Source organism: Octopus sinensis, linkage group LG21, assembly GCF_006345805.1.
Source record: "Octopus sinensis linkage group LG21, ASM634580v1, whole genome shotgun sequence".
Taxonomy (NCBI): Eukaryota; Metazoa; Mollusca; class Cephalopoda; order Octopoda; family Octopodidae; genus Octopus; species Octopus sinensis.
The window spans coordinates 18,024,668-18,049,881 of NC_043017.1; the positions used below are offsets into that span (position 1 = coordinate 18,024,668).

General features: G+C 37.5%; 2 protein-coding genes across 6 annotated transcripts in view; one reads left to right on the forward strand and one right to left on the reverse strand.

Annotated features, from left to right (window-relative positions):
• Nucleotides 1-25,214, forward strand: part of LOC115222908 (mitochondrial tRNA methylthiotransferase CDK5RAP1) — a 63,499-nt gene that overhangs the window by 35,305 nt on the left and 2,980 nt on the right. For 3 of the 5 annotated variants that reach the window (XR_005003281.1, XM_036511778.1, XM_036511779.1), the window contains exons 1-10: nucleotides 11,977-12,399; nucleotides 14,380-14,483; nucleotides 14,904-15,033; nucleotides 17,024-17,152; nucleotides 18,503-18,584; nucleotides 19,812-19,932; nucleotides 21,932-22,165; nucleotides 22,703-22,856; nucleotides 23,813-23,943; nucleotides 24,812-24,961. Coding sequence is in view for 3 of the 5 variants with exons in the window: in XM_036511778.1 (XP_036367671.1) it covers nucleotides 12,069-12,399; nucleotides 14,380-14,483; nucleotides 14,904-15,033; nucleotides 17,024-17,152; nucleotides 18,503-18,584; nucleotides 19,812-19,932; nucleotides 21,932-22,165; nucleotides 22,703-22,856; nucleotides 23,813-23,943; nucleotides 24,812-24,961 (1,566 nt within the window). In the remaining 2 variants the exon portion in view is untranslated. Of the gene's footprint in view, nucleotides 1-11,974; nucleotides 12,400-14,379; nucleotides 14,484-14,903; nucleotides 15,034-17,023; nucleotides 17,153-18,502; nucleotides 18,585-19,811; nucleotides 19,933-21,931; nucleotides 22,166-22,702; nucleotides 22,857-23,812; nucleotides 23,944-24,811; nucleotides 24,962-25,214 lie in introns of those variants that run through there. The other 2 variants (XR_005003282.1, XM_036511780.1) reach the window with 2 other exon arrangements.
• On the reverse strand, nucleotides 3,160-10,391 carry LOC115222939 (yrdC domain-containing protein, mitochondrial). Its single transcript, XM_029793340.2, has 5 exons — nucleotides 10,157-10,391; nucleotides 8,303-8,498; nucleotides 7,151-7,385; nucleotides 4,877-5,013; nucleotides 3,160-3,297 (listed from the first exon to the last, which is right to left on the reverse strand). The coding sequence occupies exons 1-5, from the start codon at nucleotides 10,257-10,259 to the stop codon at nucleotides 3,237-3,239; spliced, it is 732 nt and encodes a 243-aa protein (XP_029649200.1). The 5' UTR covers nucleotides 10,260-10,391; the 3' UTR covers nucleotides 3,160-3,236.

Genomic DNA, 25,214 nt, shown 5'->3' on the forward strand with positions numbered 1-25,214 from the left:
TGACATGGGGACTCGACAATAAAAAAAATGTCCTGTCAAATGAATGATGCTCAACTAAAGAAACTAGCTGAGAATTATCAATCTGAAAACACTCTGCAATTTTTAAGAAATATTGCATGCAATTTGTCATAAAAGAATTTTCTTCAAATATATTAAACTTTTTTCCTAACTTTATTTTTATGTACTTGCCATCATTTTTATCTTAATGTGTGAATAAAATGTGATCTAAAATGTATTCATATTACCAATAGTGAAATTTACTATTTCCTCTTTCTAGTAAAACAACTGCAGAAGTATTGAGCTAAAAGTAAGCCAATATACTTGGCATTTGTCAGTCTGAAGAAAGCCTTCAACAGGGTTGTTCATTCTGTGATTTGGGGAGGACAAATGGCTTGTGAGAGCCATCAAGTCATATACAAAATGCTGTTAGTAAGTGTCAGCAACTAATTTAGTGCACTAGTGCTTTTCCAGATTTTTAATCTTAAGAATATTATTTCTCTTGCTTGCATTTTTCCATGTAATATATATACCTTTTACTTGTTTCAGCCATTAGACTGTGGCTATGCTGGAGCACTGCCTTTGAGAATTTTTTTATCTTTAGTCAAATAATCAATACCAGAACTTTATCTTAAGCCTTGTACCTATTCCTTTGGTCTCTTTTGCTGAACCACTAAGTTATGGGGATGTAAACATACCAACACTATTTGTCAAGCAGTGTTTGGAAGAAACATAGACACACACGACAGGCTTTCTTCAGTTTCCACCTACCAAATCCACTCACAAGGCTCTCGTTGGCCAGAGGCTATAATAAAAAACACTTGCCCAAGGTGTCATGCAATGAAACTGAACCCAGAACCATGTGGTTAGGAAGGAAGTTTCTTACCACACAATCACATCTGCACTTATGTATATATATATATATATATATATATATATATATCTGGTTTTTTCACATGAAATGTTGTATTTGAACAGTAACAATAAAATATTTCAGAAGTGTTAGAGAACTGATTTATTTAATCAAAGTATGATCCATGTTCATTTATGATGTTTACCCAATGTTTTATCTACATCATATATTCCATCTTTAAAAAAAAATTAATCTAGGTTGCTTCTTTTTCAAATTCTCATGCATACAATCAATTTCCTGGAAATACAGTGTTGTGTTACCGTTTGTTTGTTGTTGCAAAAATGAATAATGAATATGTATATATGTATGTGTAAATGTGCATATATATATTTGCATAAGTGTGCATATATTCCTATATGTGTTTATTGTCTGATGTAAATGCTTTCTTGATGCATGATCTCCATAAATGCTATTCTCTCTGCTGGTGTGGTGATGTATTTTACTTCCTGCAGTAATTTGCATTTATGTTTTTCTTGTTGGCTTAAGTCTCTATAGATTTTATTTCTTTGTGTTTATCAATAGCATTCTTTTCAGTCTTTCAGCCTGTCCTCTTGTGAGTTGCAGCCTTCCCATGCTGGCAGTGACTGTGTTAGTGTAAATTCTAGAGGAGACATATAGATCTATTAAGTGAAGTTGTGTCATGATGAGAATTTCTTAGATAACAAAGTAGTGTTTTTCAACACCTAGCTAGCCTGGCTGAGGCTCACATTGTTATGTTTATGTATTTGTTTTGCAAGATTCCTGATGTGAAATTGTATGCTGAAACAGATATCGTCATATTTGGGGATGATCACTTATTTTTTTTTTTTTAGCCACACACACTATATACTCATTCAGTTCAGCTTTGTTATTATTCTTACCTTATTGTCCTTTGTCTGAAATCTTTTGTCACACATGCTGTGACCCCTTCGACATGTCTCCAATTCCACAGGAGTTTTTGTCTGTATCTGTGTCTGCGCACACGAGTGTCTAGTGTTTAGTATGTTGCATCTATGTGTATATGGGTTTGCTTACTATGCTGTGTATACCCATCTAGCATTTTTTATTCATTTATTTACTTATATATCTCTTTTTTTCTTATTCCACCTTAAGTGTGTGTGTATGAGTTTATATATTATACTGTTTGTATCTGTCTCTTTTTTTTCTTTCTTTCTCTCATTCTGTCTTTAATTGTCATGTTGCATAGTGTGGTGGAGGGTATAACTGTTTCATTCATGTTTTCCGTTGAGGCTCGGTCTGTTGATAATATCTTAACATCTTTGTATTTAACCAAGCCTCTATGTTCTAGTTGAGCAAGTTAGTAGAGCACTGATGAGTTTTTCACCTCTTTGAGCTCCCAGTGTCCCCCTATCCACTCCTTAATGCTACATGCTGTCTCCCCGATGTATGTTGTCATGTTTCTGTACTATCCCTCAGTACACCATATGGAGGAATTACAACCGTGTTTCGTGATCTGCTACCACAACAGCTCCTTTATAGGATCCAGTTAGCTCAAGACATCATCAGGAGGAACCACGTCCGGTTTCGGCCCCTACTCTTCTACCGTTTTGACATGGCAAGGCCCCACCTTTCAGAGGTGTCTTCAGCTCTGGTGTTGGGTGCATGTCTTCTTTCTTCTGTTCCCTAGCCTCTTCAATGTATCGTCAGCGAGTGTCAGCCGGTGACTGATTGACTTGTAAAATTTTTCCCTTTAAATACCTGCCATTAGGCTCCAGCAGGCAGCCCCAGCAAGTTGTCACATGACAGTCTCACCTTAACTGGCTAGACTACATTTCCAGGCTAACTGTAGGATTAGAAATGTAGTCTGTAGCATTCGGTGTACTGAGGGACAGTGCACAAACAAGACAACATATATTGGGGAGACAGCATGTAGTATGGGGGGGGGATAAGGGACACTGGAAGGAGCTCAAGGGGGAGAAAATCTCATCAGTGTCTACAAACATGCTCAATTAGAACATAGAAGCTCAGTTAAAAACATAGATGTTAAGATATTATCAACAGACATGATAGTTAGATTACAGGTGCCACACACACAGTTGTAGACAGACCAAGCCTCAACAGAAAACATGAATGGAAGAATAACATCCTGAAATATAACAATATCTGTTTCAACACATGAGTTCACATCAGAAATCTTGCAAAACAAATACATAAATGTATTTATGTATAAAATATAAAAAAATATAACAAATAATATATATAAAATATAAAAATAATTTATTAAAACACTCAACACCTTTACACTTTTCTCTTCATTTTCATTAACTCCAGTATAAAATTGATCCCTTTCTTTTCATTAAATCTTTTTTAGCAAGAGAATAAACTGCTAGCTAATCTCTTTCAACTGATATTTGCTTTTTAGGATAGAGGTTGTATTCTCGTAGGCACTGAAATAATAAGAAACAAATATTTTATGTGTGTGTATATATTTATTTGTAAGGCAGGAAGCTCCACTAATTATTTCACATTTCCAATTTTTGGACCTAGTGAAGGTTGATGTGAGTCAAAGCTGCATATATACCTTGAACCAACATTCACTGCCATCAGAAACCTGACATTCAGAGTAACAATTATTACAGTTTCCAACACAATAAATAGGATAAAACTACCCAATATATATTTTCTCTTTCCTTCTTCATGCAATTCTTCTTACTATGTGTTATGAATTATAATATCCTATCATTAATTCCCTTCTTCAATAGTAAATAATAGATAAAAATATCATCATCATCATCGTTTAACGTCCGCTTTCCATGCTAGCATGGTTCGACTGGGGTCTGGGAAGCCAGGAGGCTGCACCAGGCCCAGTCTGATCTGGCAGTGTTTCTACAGCTGGATGCCCTTCCTAACGCCAACTACTCCGTGAGTGTAGTGGGTGCTTTTTACGTGCTACCGGCACAGTGCCAGGCAAGGCTGGCAATGGCCACAATCGGTTGGTGCTTTTTACATGCCACCAGCACGGAGGCCAATCGGGGCGGCACTGGCAACAGCCACCGGCACTGGTATCACAACTTATAGATATCTTATTTTATATTGGGTACAAAAATGCAGCATAGTGTCAAATGATGTTGATATATGAATACTGTCTTTACTTAAAATAAAACAAGTCTTAATTGTTGAACAGCAGTGATTAATGGATTAGATGGCGAGCAGAAATAAAGTTTGAATAAAAGCCTTCTTTGAACTGGTTTATGACGAATTTTATTCAAACTTCATTCTAAATGGATACCAAAGTGTTCGAGAAGACAACCCAACTGAGGAAGATTATATTTACTGGATGCTACACATCTACATATCAAAAGCAAAAGTTCCAGATGAATTTAAACTAGAGGTACTCTTAGTCCTCTGTGGGGCAAGGACCTCATCGTTAAAGAATCCAAAACCTTTGAGGCAGCAACAGAACACCTGGACTCAAAGTTCATAAAGAAAGGTTCAAACATAATGATGTGCCATAAGCTACGAACTCAAAAGTAAAAGAAAATTAGTGTATAGAAGGAATTATGTCAAACCCCTTTTTATCAGTAGCAATATACATAACAGAATGTAAAATCTCTCCTCTCATGGCTCATATGACAGCAGTTCAACAAATAGCCTCCCAGCATCTCACAAAATCTCTCTTCCATACTCATAATGCTTGTTTCATTAACATGCCTTTTTACTCAGAGAATGAGTACTAAGATCTTTCTCAAAAATTCAGTTCCAGGTAATAGATAAAGTCTACCACATAAGAACAGGAACAGTCTTTCAGACAGGCTTCCACATAGTTTTCTCTTCTAAATTTTTCTGATAATTCTTTGGTCAATCTTAGATTGTATCTTAAAAGACATTTGTCTAAGATGTTGTGCAGTGGAACTGAACCCAAAGCTACAATTTAGCAAAGAAAAAAATACACCAAAGTAAAGTATTTAGCTAAGAAAGAAAAACATAAAGCTAAGAAATACTTCATATAATGGTATTACTTCTTACCTTCCATCACGTAATACCTTGAAACAATTTTTGACACTGAGGTCAACTACTGTTGAACCTTGTCGTGACTCAACAGTACTCCCCAATGTACCACCATCACAGACAATGTCCAATTCAGGCCATAAGTTTTCAAATTCCTAGAAAACAATGAAAACTGTAGTTAGCAGAAAGAAATGTATGATATATATATATATATATATATATACAAATATACATACACACACACACAAATAAATATACATACATACATATATATATATATATACACACACACACAAATAAATATACATATATACACATTTATGACAATCTCTATATATAAAGATGAGAATGTATATGTGTGTGTGTGTCTGTCTGTCTGTCTGAATCCCTAAAACTTGAGAACTACACAACCAATTTCATTCAAATTTTATATATGCCTTACTTAGGGTCCATGTAGTGTCATGGTCAAAAAAATTTTAACTTCTTGCCTAGTGCGAGCCCACAGCAATATCATATCTTCACTATTTCTGTATTACATGTCAAAAATGAAACAATAACATCTCTCTATTGTAATGTCAGATGCTTTCACTTTAATACTGAAACTATTAAAGTGAAACTATTATATAAGAGGGATGAAATGTAAGTAGACATCCATTATGCTAGAAGATCTGCTATGGTCTTACCACTAACAAAGGAATGATAAGACCATAGCGGATCTTCTTCTAGCATACATATATATATTTATATCTATGTGTTTATGTATTTGTAGATATATGCATATATTTATGAATATGGGCATGCACGAGTTTTCTTGCACAAGATAATTACGAAAATAATCTATGGGGAACACAATTTCTTGCAAAAATCCAAGGCTAATGCAAGGGAAATAACAATCAAAATATTCTTATAAGCTGCCTCTTGTAACCTGTGTATTTATTTTCAAACCCCATTCAGTCCAGTGAATCTCGTGTTTTCCTATCTGAAAGGGAGACAAGTACCTACACTTCCATGTGGCATACTTGAACAATTGCAAAGACCTCTTCACATGAAAGCATTGGTAGCTTTAAGACCCCAAAAAAGGAAGAAAGAAAATTAAGATTCATGTATATATAATTAATAGAAAATTTATAAATAAATGGGCAAGGGGCTTCTACTATAGCTTCAGGCCAACCAAAGCCTTGTGAGTGGATTTGGTTGACAGAAATTGAAAGAAGTTCATCATATTTGTATGACTGTGTGTGTGTGACTTTGCATCTGTGTCTGTTCCCCACACCACTTTACAACCAGTGTTGGTGTGTTTAAGACCCTGTAACTTAGCAGCCTGGCAAAAGAGATCAATAGAATAAGTACCAGACTTTTAAAAAAGAGTATTGGGGTCGATTCATTTGATTAAAAAGAAGAAAATTGAAGGTGGTGCCCTAGTATGGTCACAGTCTAATGACTGAAACAATTAAAAAAATAAAAGATAACTATATGTATATATATGAATAAAAAAATGGAGTTAACGCAGGTGTAATCAAATATTTTTACTTTCGACACATGTTTCGAAAATTCCACTGATACTATTCAAAAGAATAAATGGTATAAACAATGCAATCTTCTCCTCAGGAAAGTGAAAAAAACGAAACTCGTCAATAAGACATTTTAGCAAAAAATGATGGATTTGTATAGCGATAGACAGAACGCTATTAATATTGTTTAAAAAAACGTTATATGATATAACGTCATAAGTAGCTAACAGAAACAGTAGGGATATTAATAGTGAATGTTAAATATAAAGGAAATTAAAGTTTAAATTATATATAATGATAGAGACTACTTATATGCACTAAATATATGTTTCTGCCAATGCTTACATCTGTATGCTCGCTGTATAACCGTGTTTACTAGAGTATTTTTCGAAAAAATAATGAAAAATAGCTCAGAATTGCATATATGCACACACACACACACACTGAAAACAGTGTAGAGTTTAATATTTATAATTTCATTGGCAATGGGGGTGACTCCTTCAAATAGTTTGAATAAGCCACTAATCAGTTAAACTTTGAAGTTAATGTCAATGAAATTATAACATATGTATACACACACACACACACACACAAAATAGGTGCTGTATGGGTTAATTAATTATGCGACTTTTCAAAGAATGATTTACAAATATTTTTTCTCTTCATTACAGCTTTTCACCACCCAAAGAGTTTTCTGATTATATTAGAGTGGAATACTTCTCTGAGAATGCACACACATGTACAATATGAAAAATATGTCAAAGAATGTTTGAAACTTTACTTTTATGGACAATGGACTTTGTTGGTCACTTATGTTAGCACTTGTGAGGGCAATGGGTCCATCAACGGTCCGAGCCAAACCTCGTATGAATGAATGATCTGGAATACGTATACCAACATAATCTGTATCAGGATTCAAATACTCGTTCAGTTGTTGGGATCGCTGAAACACTAAGGTGACAGGTCCAGGAAGTAAATCATGTAAAAGTGAAATGGGGACAGTCACATTGCACCATCTGAAACAAAACAAAAAATAATGATAATAATTGTTTCTAATTTAGGCACAAAGCCCAAGCAAATGAACAAGCATGGCCATAGCTCGTGAGCTTAAACTAGATGAAATGAAATGAAATGAAAAAAGCTTTTATGTGGCTGACTGATCTGCTAGAAACACCAGTAAAATATTCCTCAAATAACAACCATTTCCAAAGTAGAAGGATGCATTCAATAATGTAATCCAAGATAGAGTTTGACTAAATAAAAGGCAAGATGCTCAGGGACGGGATGCTTCTCTTCATCATCATCATGATGGGTTGGACGGTTCAACTGGGGTCTGGGAAGCCAGAAGGCTGCACCAGGCCCAGTCTGATCTGGCAGTGTTTCTATAGCTGGATGCCCTTCCTAACGCCAACCACTCCGTGAGTGTAGTGGGTGCTTTTTACGTGCCACTGGCACGGAGGCCAATCGGACAGCGCTGGCTACGGCCACGTTCGGATGGTTCTCTTACGTGCCACCGGCACTGGTATCAGATTACAATTTTGATTTTCACTTGCCTCAACAGGTCTTCACAAGTGGAGTTTTGTGTCCCAAGAAGGAAAGGAATGCATAAGTGGGCTGGCTACATCCAGGTGTAGGCCACAGGATTATGGCCTCACTTGTCCTGCTGGGTCTTCTCACGCACAGCATACTTCCATAGGTCTCGGTCTCTCGTCATTTCCTCGGTGAGACCTAAAGTTTGAAGGTCGTGCTTCACCACCTCGTCCCAGGTTTTCCTGGGTCTACCTCTTCCACAGGTTCCCTCAACCGCTAGGGTGTGGCACTTTTTCATACAACTATCTTCATCCATTCTCGCCACATGACCATACCAGCGCAAACGTCTCTCTTGCACACCACAACTGAGACAAACCAAATGACTGATAAAAAGAATTCTTACTTGGAAATATCTTTGACATCAGCAATGCTAATGGCAATAGGTTTCAATGGATTCCGCTTCTTTATCTTGTATATACTGTCAACAGCATCCTTATTTTGGGCAAGACAAGCAATGCCATAGATAGTGTCAGTGGGAACAGCAATCACACCTCCAGACAGCAATTTCTTGGCAGTAATAGTTATTTGAGGTTTCAGGTCTAGAAATATAAGAAAAAAACTTTGCAACTAAAGGGTTCGAAACTTCTTGAACAAGAATTATAAGCCAGTGAGGAAGCCTCTACACAGATGATAATAATAATAATAATAATAATAATAATAATAATAATAATAATAATTGTGTACAGTGCTCAGGTGTAGTTTCGGCGGATTTCGGAAAGCATGAGGGCCTTAAAGGATGTAGTGTCATGGCAGTCAACAACTGACGCAGGCAGTTTATTCCACGCTTCAGCAACCCTGAGCGTGGACCAAATCAAGTCATTAATTGAGATTAACCCACAATGCACAACCCAAAAATCAGCAGAAAGCCTCGACCTATCAAAATACGTCGTTTGTGGGCACCTGGTAAAGTTTGAGTGCACAAATCGCTATTATCTTTGGGTACCTCATGAGTTGAATGAGAAGAACCTTTTGGATCGCATTTCCATCTGTGATTCGCTTTATAAACGGAATGAAAACGTGCCTTTTTTAAAGCAAATTGTGACAGGTGATGAGAAATGTTCAGAGAAAGTGATCCTGGAGTAAGTGACATGAGCCACCCTTAACCACCCCAAAAGCGGGTCTTCACTCTAAAAAAAATCTTGCTCTGTGTCTGGTGGGATTGGAAAGTAATTCTGTACTATGAGCTTCTCCCAAGTAACCAGACAATTAATTCTGAGAAATACTGCACACAACTGGACGAGTTAAAAGCAGCAATTCAAGAGAAACGTCCAGAATTGGCCAACAGGAAGGGTGTTGTTTTCCAACATGATAATGCAAGACCACACATTTCTTTGGGCACCAGGCAAAAATTGCTGCAGCTCGGCTGGGATGTGTTACCCGACCCTCCATATTCAACAGATATTGCTCCTTCAGATTTCCACTTATTCAGATCTTTGCAGAATAGTCTTAAAGGTAAAAATTTCAATTCCTTGGATGACGTAAAAAATACTTTGATGAATTCTTTGCCATGAAACCCACCTCAATTCTGGGAAGAGGGTATTTTCAAGTTAAAGGAAAGATGGAGACGCATTGCGCAACAAAATGTTTCATATTTGGTTGATTAAAAATGTAATGGCAAGTATTTATTGACCTTTTTCTTTCCTTTAAAAATCGGCACAAACTTCCCGGACAACCCAATATATTTCCAATTACAAAGAAATTTGAACAATAGATATAAGACCCAAGTTTAAAAGAACCAGAGAAAAAGAGGATCTTTTCGGTTTGAACGGCAGTTTTTAACATAATTTCTAGGTAACTAAAAAATTTTAAACTTCGTATACTGGTAGAATGTTTTTATAAAACATCTTTTTCTCTTGGCTTTATTGAGAAAATTCTATAGTTTGTAAGATATTTGGTGACAATTTCATGACACCGCTACAAAAAATTGCCGTTCAAACCGAAAAAGATGTTTTATAAACACATTCTACCAGTATAGGAAGTTTAAAAGTGTTTACTTATGCGGAAATTCTTTTTAAAAAATGCCGTTCAAATCGAAAAGATCCGAATTCTCGCGTGTAAAACACAAATTCGCAAAAATTTTCTTAAAGTTCCAAAAAATAAAGAAGTTACGAGGCGATATGTGAAGTGCTTAAACCAGAATGCCGCCGGTTTTTTTGTTTTTTTTTACACGCTCAAGAAATATAAAAGTTAAACTTACCTTCTATAGTATCCAGCTGTATGATTTTTGCCATCTTGTTCACTGGTTTCAGGACTCTACTAATTTTAAATCCGCTACTAAATAATAAACTACAGATTTTCATGAAGTTGACAACTGCGAAATGTCAAATAGCGAGATGGTTTTGATATTACCCTTGTGGCTTACGCAATAGTTTCATTTTGAAGTAAGCAGGTGCACGTGTTACAGAGCCAGATATAATTTTAATAATTACTTCAGACACACACACAACAGAACTGTGGCAGGTTATATATAACCTCTATAATTAGTTTTGCCGATGTTGATAAAACGGTGAAAATTATTACCGTTCGCTCCCTTAAAATTGGCAGACAAGGCTCCAAAAAAAGAAAACAAGAGATAATAATGTTTACCGCGATGAAAGGGTATTTCCGGAAGATCTTTTCATTGGAGAGAAATATGACGAAATGTCTATCCTCAAAAGTTAATACTTTTTTCTTCTCTTCATCGCATTTTGTAAGTGTAAGAAATGTTTTAAAGTAAGCTGTTAAATAAATCTGCTTTCACTTTGAAAGCATGACTATAGAGAGGGGGAGATTTTGATGCCGGTTTTTGAAATTTATTTTACATAGAATATTTTTTCTTTTTTATAACGTTGATATCTTGAAGTTACTGTAGACCAGTGGTTTTCAACCAGGGTTCCGCCAGTACAGTCCAGGGGTTCTGCAAGAAGTTACAAAACTGCTAAAATCGACAGTAATTTTTAATTCTCCTGTGCAGATATGTGTGCAGAAGACTATTAAATTATTGCACAGGGGTTCCTCGAGCCAGTGGAATGTTTCCTTGGGGTTCCGCTCCAGCCAAAAGGTTGAAAAGCACTGCTGTAGACGATACTCTACAGCAAAGCTGATTATCAGGGATCAAGTTATGGGTGTATAAATGTATGAAAAAATTCGGACTCTGGGTTAAAATTCGAATGAGTGGAAATTTTAGGAGCTATGGGGGGGGAGTTAAAAATTAAAAAAAGAAACTGATATTCTATTATATAGTAACAGTGAAACTGTAACCAAGTCGTAGACATATATGACTAAAGACTTTGATATTTAATAATATAGTATAAAACAATCATCCTTTCTACAATAGGCCAGCATTTTTGAGGGGTAGAGAAAGTTGATTATATTGACTATGTTCAACTGGTACTTATTTTATCGAACTGAAAGAATGAAAGGCGAAGTTCACCTCGGCGAAATTTGAACCCAGAACGGTAAAGACGGACGAAATGCCAGTAAACGTTATTGTTCGGTGTGCCAGCATGCTATCTTCAGAATAATAATAATGAAGTGAAAATGAATATAACTTTATTTTAAAGATTACAATAATTTCATCAAGCTTTTATAAACTTTATCCCAGAGATGACACCAATGTTATCATAAGCCTCGAAAAATCATAACTGGTCACATGTTAGAATGCTAGCTGAAGTATTTTGAATGGAAAGTGTTTTATTTACTTTTTTCGGCGATGTTACGGTATAAGTACCGGTATACTCCCGGAAGTACCAGATACATTTAAAAAAAGTGGGGTTTTTATATATATATATATATATATATATATATATGGGGGGTTAGGGTTTCTGCTAGGGTTAGGGTTTGTGGCGATGCTTCGGTATATGTACACACGTGACTTTGTTTACATTTCTGAAGATAACAGAAACCCTTTTATCCCACCCCTAACACAAACCCTAACCCGAACAGAAACACTAACCCTAATCCTAACCCCCCATATATAAAAAAAAAACACTTTTTTGAAATGTATCCGGTACTTATACTGTAACACCGCCCGCTTTCCTTTATTTTCGGTCGGACAAAATGTGGCTTTACACCGTGTCAGACTGGCATGGCTGTCTCCTCTAGTCTTGTCCTTCGTTATCTCTACTTAAATGATGTTATCTTTCAACCGTTTGTTGTCAACAAATTATACCTTCACCACTTGTCTTCGACGAAAATCCCAACCACATATAAGCTCCCATTATAGAAATGTACCGCCCTACAAACGATGTGTGTCTTCAGTTAAACATAACGAAAGCTCATCACCTCGCAAAAGTAACTTTGAAACTTTCAGAGAAAAACTCGTGCACGGACCCAACTTTGATGACTTCTTATGCAATAATTCAAATGAAACAATTATTAAACAGAACAATATCCCTGCAGAAATAACCAATGACATACCTTATTTACATAAATCTCTATTTAAGGGCCAACGACGTAGAGGTTAGTGTGTTTATATAATTAATTGGGTAAAATTTTGTTGGGCATCCCCACCTGACTTTGTCTCTAACTTCCAGAAAAATGGTTACTTTTTAGAGAAATTTTCGGTAAATATTCATAGTAATTCCCGCACGATTTTCACTAAGAAAAAAAAAAAAACTAGGATTTTTTGCGTAGTATCAACCCCGCTTCAGATGGTGTAGATTCCGATTGTATCGGAATTTGTTGTGAAAAATATTTTTCTTTGGGTGAAAAGAGGAGTTTCGGAAGATTCACACAAGGTGGCCTTGTTTCCTCGTAACTTTAAGAAAAATGGGGATTTTTTCATGAAATTACAAAGTGTGTAAATTACAAATTATATCGGAAATTAGTGCAGAAAGAAAAATAATTGAGTACACACACATACTGATGCATAATTTACCTTCGTGGTATTTTCTAGGTGTATATGATGTGCGCAGGACCACTTTTCATTTTTTTTTTTTCATATTAAATTCCGATATAATCGTGACCTACACGCTGTGAAAGTTATTAATAGAAAATTTCATTAAAAAGTACCCATTTTTCGGAAAGTTACGAGTAAACAAAGCCTGCTCGTGGGAATTGCCGAAAATACATACTTCACTCTCTGAAAAAGAATTTCAGCACATATTTTAATATATCAGAATCTACGCCATTTGAAGCATATTTGTAGAAAAATTCGTTAAAATGTATCCATTTTTCTAGAAGTTAGGAGGCAACAAAGTTGGGGGTGGGGCGCACATGTGTAGGAATGTCTGGTTTGTTCTGATTGAGCTGATGTATCATGCAAAACATTCTGGTCGTGACCGTCCCATGCTTCTATTTCTCTCCAAATATATGTAGGATTACATCTATTTGTTTTTAAAGATGGTAAGATGTAATTTGAAGGATATTTGGCTGCTATTGCTAGCAAGTCAAGCAACTGCATAGGTATCCAGGCAATCTTTCGATAAAAGTAGCAAATTCATAGATAAATCAGTTGACTTATTTTGACATTTGTGCTACTTTTATCGAAAGTTTGCCAAAATGGGGCAGAAATTCATTGATTGGTCAATTACTTTGTTGATGAAAATCTAGTGAGAATTTACAAAAAAAAAGACAAAGACAGGTGTGTAAACAACAAACAAATGTATTAGTTTAACGCTCAGGAACAACTGACAACTCCATGCAAATAGGACTTGTAAATGCACTGGCAGACCCTCTACTCCCCCCAATTACACTCTTTCTGCAGGTACACGGTCAACACTGCTCCTGGTCCACTGCTTGGCACAGTCTCTCAATTTGTCCATTGTGAATCTTCTGTGTCTCCTGTGAGAAATTGGCTGCCATAATCAACACTTCATCACCACCTGTCTCCACCAAGGTTCATCCCACCATCATTCCAGCCTTCATCTTACACTGTCTGTCATCCCCAGATAGCCATCAAATGAGCCATTCACACTACATTAGAGGAGTAATTCCGATCTCGGTGGAATCACTGTTATCCGTAATGCTCTCACCTTCTGTCAACACAAGTTTCTATCAACTTGTGGTGATAGAAACTCCATACATTGTACCCAGTGCAAGCTTTGGACACATAAGAGGTGCAGTAGTATCCCAGGAAGGTTAACAGAGAAAATAGTCTTTGTGTGTGGCAAATGTGCAGGTACCATAAGCACTAAAAATGCACAGACAACAGACTCCCTCAAATGCTTGGGGATATCAGAAGTAGTAGAAAGCTTCTGTTACCTAGGCGATCAACTTAGCAGTGGAGGAGGAAGTTCTGAAAGTGTAGTTGCTAGAATAAGAATGGACTGGGCAAAATTCAGAGTGAAAGACAGATTGTGTGATGCCTGTGTACATACAGCTATGCTACATGGCAGTGAAAGATGGGCTTTGACTGTAGAGGATAATTTAAATGTGTGTACATCTATAGTATATTCCTATGATGTGTTAACTCTGTTAGTTTTGATTTTCTCCTTGTAGTTTATCTTGAAACCTATGGTTGTCAGATGAATGTTAATGATACAGATATTGTCTGGTCAATATTGGAGAAGGAGGATTTTGAAAGAAGTTTTGATATCAAAAATGTAAGTTTAATCTGTTTTTTTTATATTTCTTCTCTTTTTTTAATGGCATCTAAAAATGCTTCCATACATAAATTATTGTCTGCTTAAGCTTCATTCAGACAAATTTCATTAAAAACTCTTGATAGTTATTGAAGATTAAACTGATTGAAATTTTATGTTGATATGAATATTGTAAATATCTATATAATAAAAGCGAAATTGTGTCTGTCTATCTGGGACCCTTGTATCTCAGTCTACATTTGCTCTACATAGACATATTATCCCAGGATTGAAAATCTGCTTTTCATTTGGTTCATTTGGTCACTGTGCATGCAGCTATGTGCTGCCATCTGTTGGCATGCTGCAAAACTAGCCTGGGAATTTTTTGATACCACTTCGTTTGTATTTATATTTATTTCCTGTATCCATTTTTGCCATCAGTGTGATGTAGCATTCCTGATGACCTGTTCTATTCGAGAGGGAGCTGAAACTAAGATATGGAAACGTCTAGAATACTTGAACTTCTTAAAGAAGAAAAGAAAAAGAAACTCTATGAAAATTGGAATTTTGGGTATGTTGCAAAAAAAAAATTTTATCCAGTGTAAGTGAATTTTGAAATTTTGTTGAAAATATTTGATATAATGTGACTATATAAGGTGGAAAGTTTGAATTGTTGCTCAAGCTATTGAACTGTGAGAATAAATTATGAGGGTAATTTGAAAATTATATGCACTCTTGTTTCTGTAATTCATTAAAGCAAAAGCTGGGATTGAACAAATACATACTTTTTCAACCTAGTTTCCTTGCTTTTCTAAAGTTGACTTCTTCCAGTGGTCCAACAAGCTTGCTTATTCCATCAGAGAAAGTTTATGGTTGGTCACGCAGCCATTTATGCACCACTTCCTGTGTTTCTTTGTCCATAGCAAATCAACAACCTTGTAAAGGATGCCTGAGCAGTCCAAAGAGGTGATAGTCAGATGGGGTGAGATCTGGACTGGATGAAGGATGTTTCAGAAACTCAGTTTTCCAATGGTTTCAACAATGTCAGTGGTTGTATGTGGACATGTGTTGTTGTGCAGCCACAACACTTGCTTTGACAATAAACCTCATTGTTTGGTGTGAATTTCTGGTTTGAGTTTGTTGGCCAGCATTTCATTGTAGCCTATACTGGTGACTGTAGACTCCCTTTCCAGATAATGTTCCAGTATAGGCTCTTTTGCACCCCACAAAACGGCTAGCATCACTTTTTCTGCAGAAGTTTAGTCTTGAATTTCTTTTCTGCTGGCTATTCCAGGTGTTTCCACTTCATACTCTCCCTTTTGGAATCTGGCTCAGTGATGGACCCAGGTCTCAACTCCTATAACAATTCTCTCCAAAAAAAAGCTTTGTTTTCATCATTGTAATGGTCAAATTGGTATTGACATATTTCCATGCAATTGTATTCATGCACTTCAGTGATGCTCTTTTGGCACCTGTCTCACACAGACTTATCTGATCGTGGCCGTTGCCAGCCTCGTCTGGTCTCCGTGCCGGTGGCACGTGAAAATCACCATCCAATCGTGGCCAGGTAAAAACAGATCATGAGGGTATAGCTATGTGCATAGTAGCTAGAATAGAAGTAGGTTATGGTGGTATGAATAAGTGATGTAGTCAACAGTAGCTAGAATAGGGTTGTCATGACTTGTGATGACAGCCTGAGTGGTATGGATATGTGATGATAGTGAGTGGTAGCTAAAGTTGGTGTAGGTTATGATGCTAATAGCTAGTAACTACAACAAAAATAGGTCATGGTGGCATACTCTTTTTACTCTTTTACTTGTTTCAGTCATTTGACTGCGGCCATGCTGGAGCACCGCCTTTAGTCGAGCAAATCGACCCCAGGACTTATTCTTTGTAAGCCTAGTACTTATTCTATCGGTCTCTTTTGCCAAACCGCTAAGTTAAACACACTACCATCGGTTGCCAAGCGATGTTAGGGATACAAACACAGACACACACACACACATATATATATATATATATATATATATATATATATATACATATATACAAAGGGCTTCTTTCAGTTTCCGTCTACCAAATTCACTCACAAGGCTTTGGTCGGCCCAAGGCTATAGTAGAAGACACTTGCCCAAGGTGCCAGGCAGTGGGACTGAACCCGGAACCATGTGGTTGGTAAGCAAGCTACTTACCACACAGCCACTCCTGCACCTTGTAAGCATGGTCATGTCATGCTTACAAGTAATAGCTAAATCAGTGTTGTAGACTCTAGAGAAGTAGAGTTTGATATGAGCTTGAATGGTAAGTAAAGTAAAGGCAGTTCTTAACGGTGTGACCTTGTAATAGCAGATGATGGTAGATAAAATAGAAATATGTTGTGATGACATCAGTAAGACGTAAATGGTAAAAACTGTTTACTGGGGAAGGGATTGGTCATAGTGGTTTTGATACAGAAATTTAGTGGATGGTATCATTAATATTAATGTTTGATGATGACATATTGATAATGGTAAGATAATGAGATTTAACTCAGTATTTCAATGCAAGGTTCTATGTCATAGGATGTATGGCAGAGCGGCTGAAAACCAAGATTCTGGAACAAAGCAAGGCTGTTGATATTGTTTGTGGTCCTGATGCATATCGAGATCTCCCTCACCTTTTGGCAGTTTCCTATGAAGGGCAGACTGCAGGTAAGTAAGATTGCTATCAATTATTCTTTGATGGGCTTCTTTCACTTTCCATCTACTAAATCCACTTCTATATCTCTTGTTGGCCTGAGGCTATAGCAGAAGACACTTGCCCCCAATATATGTGCATGGTGATGGAAGGGGTGTGTCTTTTTGTCTTGACATTATGTGATAGTTGTAAACAAATGTCAGTGTCATACAACCAGTATCATTTGATTCTAATCTTCTATGAAAGCTTTTAGGAAATATTACCTTGTTTAGAAACATAAGGGTTGGGGTAGGAAGAGGACATCTGTCTGATGTACTTCAGCAGATTTTGTCAGGCCTATGTAAGCATGGAAAAGTGAACAATGATAATGATACACACACACACACACCAGTATTATCTGGTAAATTACTGCTTGATAAGTGTTTTGTTTCAAAGCTAAACCATACGATAGAATATGTCTGTAGATTTTCAGTGAACACCATATGTATAGATAGATATAAACAGCTTATCAGTATCTTCTTGGGCAGGAAAAAACGATGTCATCCAGATTAGTTCCACACTTGTGTTGGGATCTCATCAGCAACTGCATACCCTATTGGTAGAATCATTGTATTTCAGACAAATTGTCTTCTTGTATATTTGTTCCAGCTCTCTATGGCCTGAGTTTCAACACTGCTGGGGTCAACTTTGTCTTTCATTCTTCTGGAAGTCAATAAAATAAAGCACCCAGTCAAATTCTAGTTCCTTCTCGAGCCATGCCTGGCTCATAAGGGCCGGTTTTCCCGGTTTCTTGGTGTATAGGTCCCCCACCTGGACGGGACGCCGGTCCATCGCAGGTGAGCTGCAAGATGCATGAGGAAAGAATGAGAGAAAGTTGTGGCGAAAGAGTCAGCAGAAGTTTCGCCATTACCTTCTGCCGGAGCTGCGTGGAGCTTAGGTGTTTCGCTCATAAACACACACACTGTCCGGTCTGAGATTCAAACCCACGATCCCTCAACCGTGAGTCCGCTGCTCTAACCACTAGGCCATGTGTCTCCACATCAAATTCTAGGGTTGATTGTAATTTACTATTCTCCCTCCCCCAAATAACATAGGCATTGTGCATATGTTAGAAACTATTGTTAATTATTATGACACTAAACTGACAAAAACCAGGTAGTAATAAACTAAATGTTGAAGTTCATAAAATAAGTATCAGTAACATACTCAAGGACCAATGTATTTCACTGTTATAGCCTCCAGAAATTTGTCACCTTGTGCCAATGCTTGAAATTTAATATGTGGTAATGATTAAAGAAACCAAAATTGATTTTGTAGCATTTGGGAAACTGAAAATTTGATTTAATTTTCTGTTTTATTTTTAGTGAATGTTCTATTGTCTTTGGAAGAAACTTATGCTGATATTATGCCAGTTCATGTTAATAACACCAGTAAATCTGCTTTTGTGTAAGTTTAATGTTTTTATTTAAAGTAATATATCTTCTTTAATTAACAGTGTTCCTTTTGACATCTACAAACTTCACTGTATTACTTCACTGTATTCTGGCATAGAAGACTACCACCACTCTCTTCTTAGACCTTGTCTTTTATTTAGCTGTTTTGATTGTAAGGAGATTATGTAAGAATATTGACCACAGCAGCGGTTTTCAAACATTTTATATTGAACTGGAGATCAAAATTACTGTTGAACTTTGCCAGGATGTGACAGTAAATGGAAGGCATCAAGAACAGAGCGCTGGTGGTTCCCAGGTACAAACAGTCTGGGAGAACCAGTAGCTGTGTCACAAAGAATGGTGCCTTCAGCAGTCGGAAGTGGGAGATAGGCAAACTTGCAACAGGACAACTTGGTAGAAGCTAAATCCAAAGTGTCCAGAGCTGGCTGATCCTGCACAATGGCAGTTAAATCGATTGCAGCAGGAGATGAAAGGGAGCACACAAGAAGACGAGAGAGTGCGTCAGCAGGCATGTACTCTGTTCCAGCTATGTGCCGAATGTCACTTGTGAACTGGGAAATGTAGTCCAGGTGATGAAAAGCATGAGGCGAGTGTATGTCCGATTTAGATGACAGAGCAAACATAAGAGGCTTGTGATCAGTATAAATCACAAAATCTCGGCCCTCAAATTGATGTTGAAAATGCCGAACTGACAGGTAGATCTGTCAGAAACCTGTAATCAATAATGATACTGTGCACCAATTGTGATATAAAATATCCTAAAAATAAACATCTTTGGCAATCGAAAGTTGAGTATCTTGGCCCAGCGATACAACAGTGTCACTGGAAGGAAATGAACTCTTGACTTCTCATCTGGTATCTTGATTTGAAATTATAGAATCATGATGATGTACATTGGCAAATAATGAATAGAAATAGATTGCAAAATGATGAAATTCTGGTTGTCTGCTGTTTTTTTAACTATGTGTATTCACTCTTTGTTGGTAGAGACCATCCCTGGTTTACTCCAATTGTGCAGTTTACTTGTGAGAAAAAAATAGAAGCTTGATGTTTCAAGCACCAGGACCCTTCTGGGGAACTGCTTTTTTCTTTTCTTAGTTTATTTGGTCCTCTCTCTATTCAGAAATTAGCTCTTTTGAATGGAGATATTATTTAAATGATTTTAATAAATCCCATCATTGTTTACAGTTTGAAGGTAATACACATTTGTTATTGACAGGTCAATCATGCGTGGTTGTGATAATATGTGTTCCTATTGCATTGTGCCCTTTACACGGGGACGAGAACGGAGTAGGCCAGTGGATTCTATCCTGGAAGAAATTCGCATCTTATCAGATCAGGTAGGAGCAATTTTTGTTGGGTATAGATACAAATATAACTTATCACACCTTTATTCATAAACATTTTTGTATGAACACTAAAATAGCTTAATACCTAATATTGTGGGTACCTTTTCCTTCTCTGAACACTAATCTCTGCTTGCGAAGACCTGTTGAGGCAAGTGAAATTTGATGACAGGCACAAGCACCATACGAGCGTGATCGCTGCCAGCCTTGCCTTACTGGCACTTGTGCCCCATGCTAGTAGGGTGCTAAGAGCACCATCTGAGCGGGATCGTTGCCAGAGCGGCTAACTGGCTTCCGTGCCGGTGGCATGTAGGAGGCACCATTCGAGCGGGATCATTACCAACATCGTCTTATTGGCACCTGTGCCGTTGACATGTGTAAAAAATTCAAGCGAGGTCGTTGCCAGTACCGCCTGACTGGCCCATGTGTAAAAATTCGAACGAGGTCATTGCCAGTATCGCCTGACTGGTCCCCGTGCTGGTGGCATGTAAAAGCTCCCACTACACTCTCAGAGTGGTTAGCATTAGGAAGGGCATCCAGCTGTAGAAACTCTGCCAGATCCAGACTGGAGCTTGGTGTAGCCATCTGGTTCGCCAGCCCACAGTCAAACCGTCCAACCCATGCTAGTATGGAAAGCGGACATTAAACAACGATGATGATGGTAACCCTTAATAACTGAAGCCCAACCTATATTTATAAACATTCTTGTATACTTGCAAGGTTGCCTGGGTGGGTTGCTGGGTGGCTCATGTGATGCAGCATGCTTTGCCTCAATGACAGCAGTGAGCTTGCGTGAACTTACCCCAAACCAATCCCGTGTCTTACACTGTTTCATGCTAAAAGCCTTCAATGCAGTACTATGGATGGAGTTCCTGAGATAATCCCATCTCAGCTATGACTCTACATCTCAAAGATCTGTGGAAAGGGTATCCTCCATGAACTTGATGAACTCTTTCACTTTTCTGAGTGTCATGTCACAGTTACATTAATTCAAACTCATTTATGTCACACCTGATTTGCATATACATCAGATGAGTCTACTCCAATAAAAAAAGACTGATACTTGAAAAGCTACACTGTCACATTCTGATGATGGCAAGTAATTTGAGGCTTAAAAGGCACGGTTGACCTTTACTTTGAGTGTGTTGGTGAATATAATAATAATATATTTCTTTGCTACCCACAAGGGGCTAAACACAGAGTGGACAAACAAGGACAGACAGACGGATTAAGTCGATTATATCGACCCCAGTGCGTAACTGGTACTTATTTTATCGACCCCGAAAGGATGAAAGGCAAAATCGACCTCGGCGGAATTTGAACCCAGAACGTAATGGCAGACGAAATACGGCTACGCATTTCGCCCGGCGTGCTAACGGTTCTGCCAGCTCGCCATAATAATCATCATCATCATACATTCAGTTTCCATGCTGGCATGGGTTGGATCATTTGATGAGATCTGGCCAGCTGAAGAGCTGCATGTCTGTTTTGGCATGGTTTCTACAGCTGGATGCCCTTCCTAATGCCAACCCCTTTACAGAGTTTATTGGGTGCTTTTATGTGGCACCAGCAACCACGAGCCCACAAGGAATGCTCAGCTGGAGCGGGATGCTGGAGACATGCTTGTGTGCAAGGACAACTACAGTTTTACTTATCTCGATGTGTCTTCTCAAGCACAGCAAACTGCCAGGGGTCACAGTCCTCTGTCATCCTCTCTGTGAGGCCCAACATCTGAAGATCCTGGGTTAAGAACCTCTATCGTCCATCAGAAATATCTCGTTTTTTAATTCCAACTGAATCATCTCATTTTACTTCAATGTTACATTACATTTTCTTATTAGCCTCCTTAAAATTCAGGGATGAAGTTTACTGAGGCTAATATAATGAATTTGAAAAATATCTCAAGGTGGCACCCTAGCATGATCAGAGTTCGATGACTAAAACCAGTAAATTAAGAAAGAATGTATATATAATTTTGTCATTTATGTTACAGGGCATCAAAGAAGTCACACTTTTGGGTCAGAATGTGAATAGTTACCGTGACCTTTCCACATGGCAAAGTGGTGTTGACCTCAACCCCACGCAGATGGCATCAGGCTTTAAAACTGTATATAAATCTAAAAAAGGGGGACTGCGTTTTGCTGACTTATTGGACAAAGTTGCTTCCATAAATCCAGAAATGCGAATCCGTTTTACATCACCTCATCCAAAGGATTTCCCAGATTCAGTAAGAAATGTTTATTTTCAATAGAAAGTTGATTTGGCTGCTATTTCTAATAGGTCAAGTAGTTGTACTTAAAACTACTCTTGTATTGATGCTGGTGCTTCTGAAAGCAGTGGTTATCATTGTTTCATCTATGTGACTAGATTATCCAATGCATCTTTTGCACTGGATACACAAGTAGGATTAATGAAACAAAGTCAGCAATTAAGGGATTTTTTTTAATATCTTTTCTAAATTTTTAACTTAAAAAATTTTTTTTTGCTAAGTGCACAATTAATTCTACTTATTTCATCTTGTGTAGCAAAAAGTTAAAGATACTGAGAACTACCAAGATAGAACATTCCTTTTTAACATGATGACTTTTATATTTAGGTCAAGGTACCTTGTTTTGTCATTTGAACAAAAAACTAGAACACAGAATATTTAACCTCCCAAACATTTTGCTTCTATTTCAATGATTTGATATAATTTTTTTGTGTTTCAAAAGAGAATTGTTATTTGTTATTGTATCAATGCTAATTAAGTTTCTCCTGAATCTAGGTGTTGCAGTTAATCAAAGAAAAGCCCAATATTTGCAAACAGATTCACCTCCCTGCACAAAGTGGTAACAACTTTATCTTGGAACAGATGCGACGTGGATATACAAGAGAAGCTTACCTTGATCTTGTTCATCATGTTCGTCATGTGATTCCAGGTAAAAAGAAAGGCAACATCAGAGATATGTCATTATTCTTAATTTTGTTTTATTGATTTTTTTTTTCATGCTTTGACTTAAAAAATATATTCCATAAGGAAAAGGTATAAAGAGATAAAAAGCTTGCGTGTGGACACAATATAGAAAGCAAGTTCTATCTGTAGTCTTGGGGGGGACTAAAAACGTAACAAATATTTGGCCACATATGGACATGAACCAAAAAGTTTTGTCCTTGAATTCATACATGTAGCAGGGTCTAAGCTGCTTTTCCAGATGAGCCATCTTTCCATATCACATAGACCGCACTTTCCACTGCCGTTGGTGTAGGGCTTACACTTGGCTAAAATCTTCCAATGGATGTTGTAACTGACACCTTTATCTTCTAATGACCATATATGACTGGATAATTTGGTCATTTTCCTTTTATCCCAGTGCCTAAAGCTCTAAATCACTAAAGTTAAACTCTGGTCATGAGAGTGGCCAATGGCTTCGCATCTGCGGAAGACGCAGCTTTGTGGACAGCTCATCAGACTCTATACAAAGACAAATTTAACTATTCACCTCGTGGAGGTGGAGAAACACTATGGTCAATTGGTGAAACGGCTGTCAGAGAAAAACAAAACTGTTAGTGAGGACGAGTTGTCTCCCCTGGGTTATTCATTTCGTCAGTTCTCAAACTGTTAGTGAGGATGGGTTGTTTCCCCTGGGGATTTATTTCGTAAGGGAGACAACCCGTCCTCACATTTTTTTTCCCCTCAATTTCCTTGTCCGCTTGCTCTCTCTCCTCTCTAGCGTTGTATGTTTCTTTTACCCACCTTTCCTATTCCTTATTATTGTTTCTCAGTTTCTCTCCCTCATTTTCTTCTTCCTACTTTGTATTACTCTTTCTTCCTCACACTGTTCTTTCCTCTCTCTCTGTTGTCTATCAAACTTTCTCTGATTTTCTGTAATTCCAGACATAAGCCTGTCCAGTGACTTCATAGCTGGTTTCTGTGGTGAGACAGAGGCAGCTCATCGTGACACCGTCTCCTTGATGGAAGAGGTCTGCTACAACTTTGCCTTCACTTTCCCATACAGTATGAGGCAGGTGAGCTGAAGGGGAACATATCTTTATATTTATTTTCATAGATTCTTGTTGAATATAGTAGTGGAGTAGCAGGTGACAGTAGTGTGTCAGAAGGCTGCCGTGTGATACTTGCTTATGATGTCTCTTTACATTTCATGTTTAACTTTGCCTTTCATCCTTTTGTGATTAATGAAATAAAGTGCCAGTCAAGTAATGTGTATGTATGTGGGGCGGTAATTTGTCCACTCTCCTCAAAATTGCTGACCTTGTACCAGAATTTGAAAGAATTATCATTGTTGTGATACAAGGGATAAACTGGAAGAATCAGTAGAGCCTTTTGTATTTTGTTGGACTCTTTAACATTCTGAGTTCCAAATCCTTGATAATCAACTTTAATTTTGATCATTTGGAGGTCGACACAATAAGTTTCAACTAAAGATTGGTGTTGACGTAAATAACTGTTCCTCTCCATCAAATTTCTGTCTTAATGCTTAATACTAAAAATAATTATCATCATCATCATAGTATATTTATAACTTACAATTTAATCTCTCTAATCTGACACTTGGTCTGTTCTCCCTTACTCCTGCTCCAGAGCGTCGGCTGTGGGGTCACTCTGAAAAGATTTCATCTCAGTCGAAGGAGAGGGGCTTTCTCCGTCCGGGTTGTGGATCCGTGGAATAAGCTGCCGGACAAGATAGGGAAGATGCCAACGACCGCTCAGTTCAAAGTCTCTCTTGACCAGAAATGGCCTGAACTCTTTGCATGAACACCTTCCTGTACATAACTCCATGTCTCCCTACATGGCTTTGCTTTTTGAGCCAAAAATTTACTATGTCTTGAATCATGTTTTTTGTAATTATTTTCTTTTATTTCTTGAATTAAACAGAAAACCCGTGCTCACCATCGACTCATTGATGATGTCCCCAGTGAGATTAAAGCCAGGCGACAGGCTGAACTGGCAGAGACATTTCGCAAAGGAGCTTTAGAACTGAACACACAGCAGATTGGGCAGTTACAAATTGTTCTCATCAGTGGAGTAAGTTCTTTGATTACTACACTTAGCAAGATGCAAAGCCAAGTAGATTGTTATTCTTATGATCTTAAGTCCATGTATGCAATTTCTGGGGCTATTAGTGCATTGAGCAAGGGACCCCATTTGGGGTTGTTCAGTGCACTCAGCTGAAAATGAGCTGCATGCTTGATAGAAACAAACCCAGGCTAAATCCTTATAGTCATACCCTGGGTTTTTTTCAAGTACCTTTACTGTATGCATTTGAACCAAACTCCTA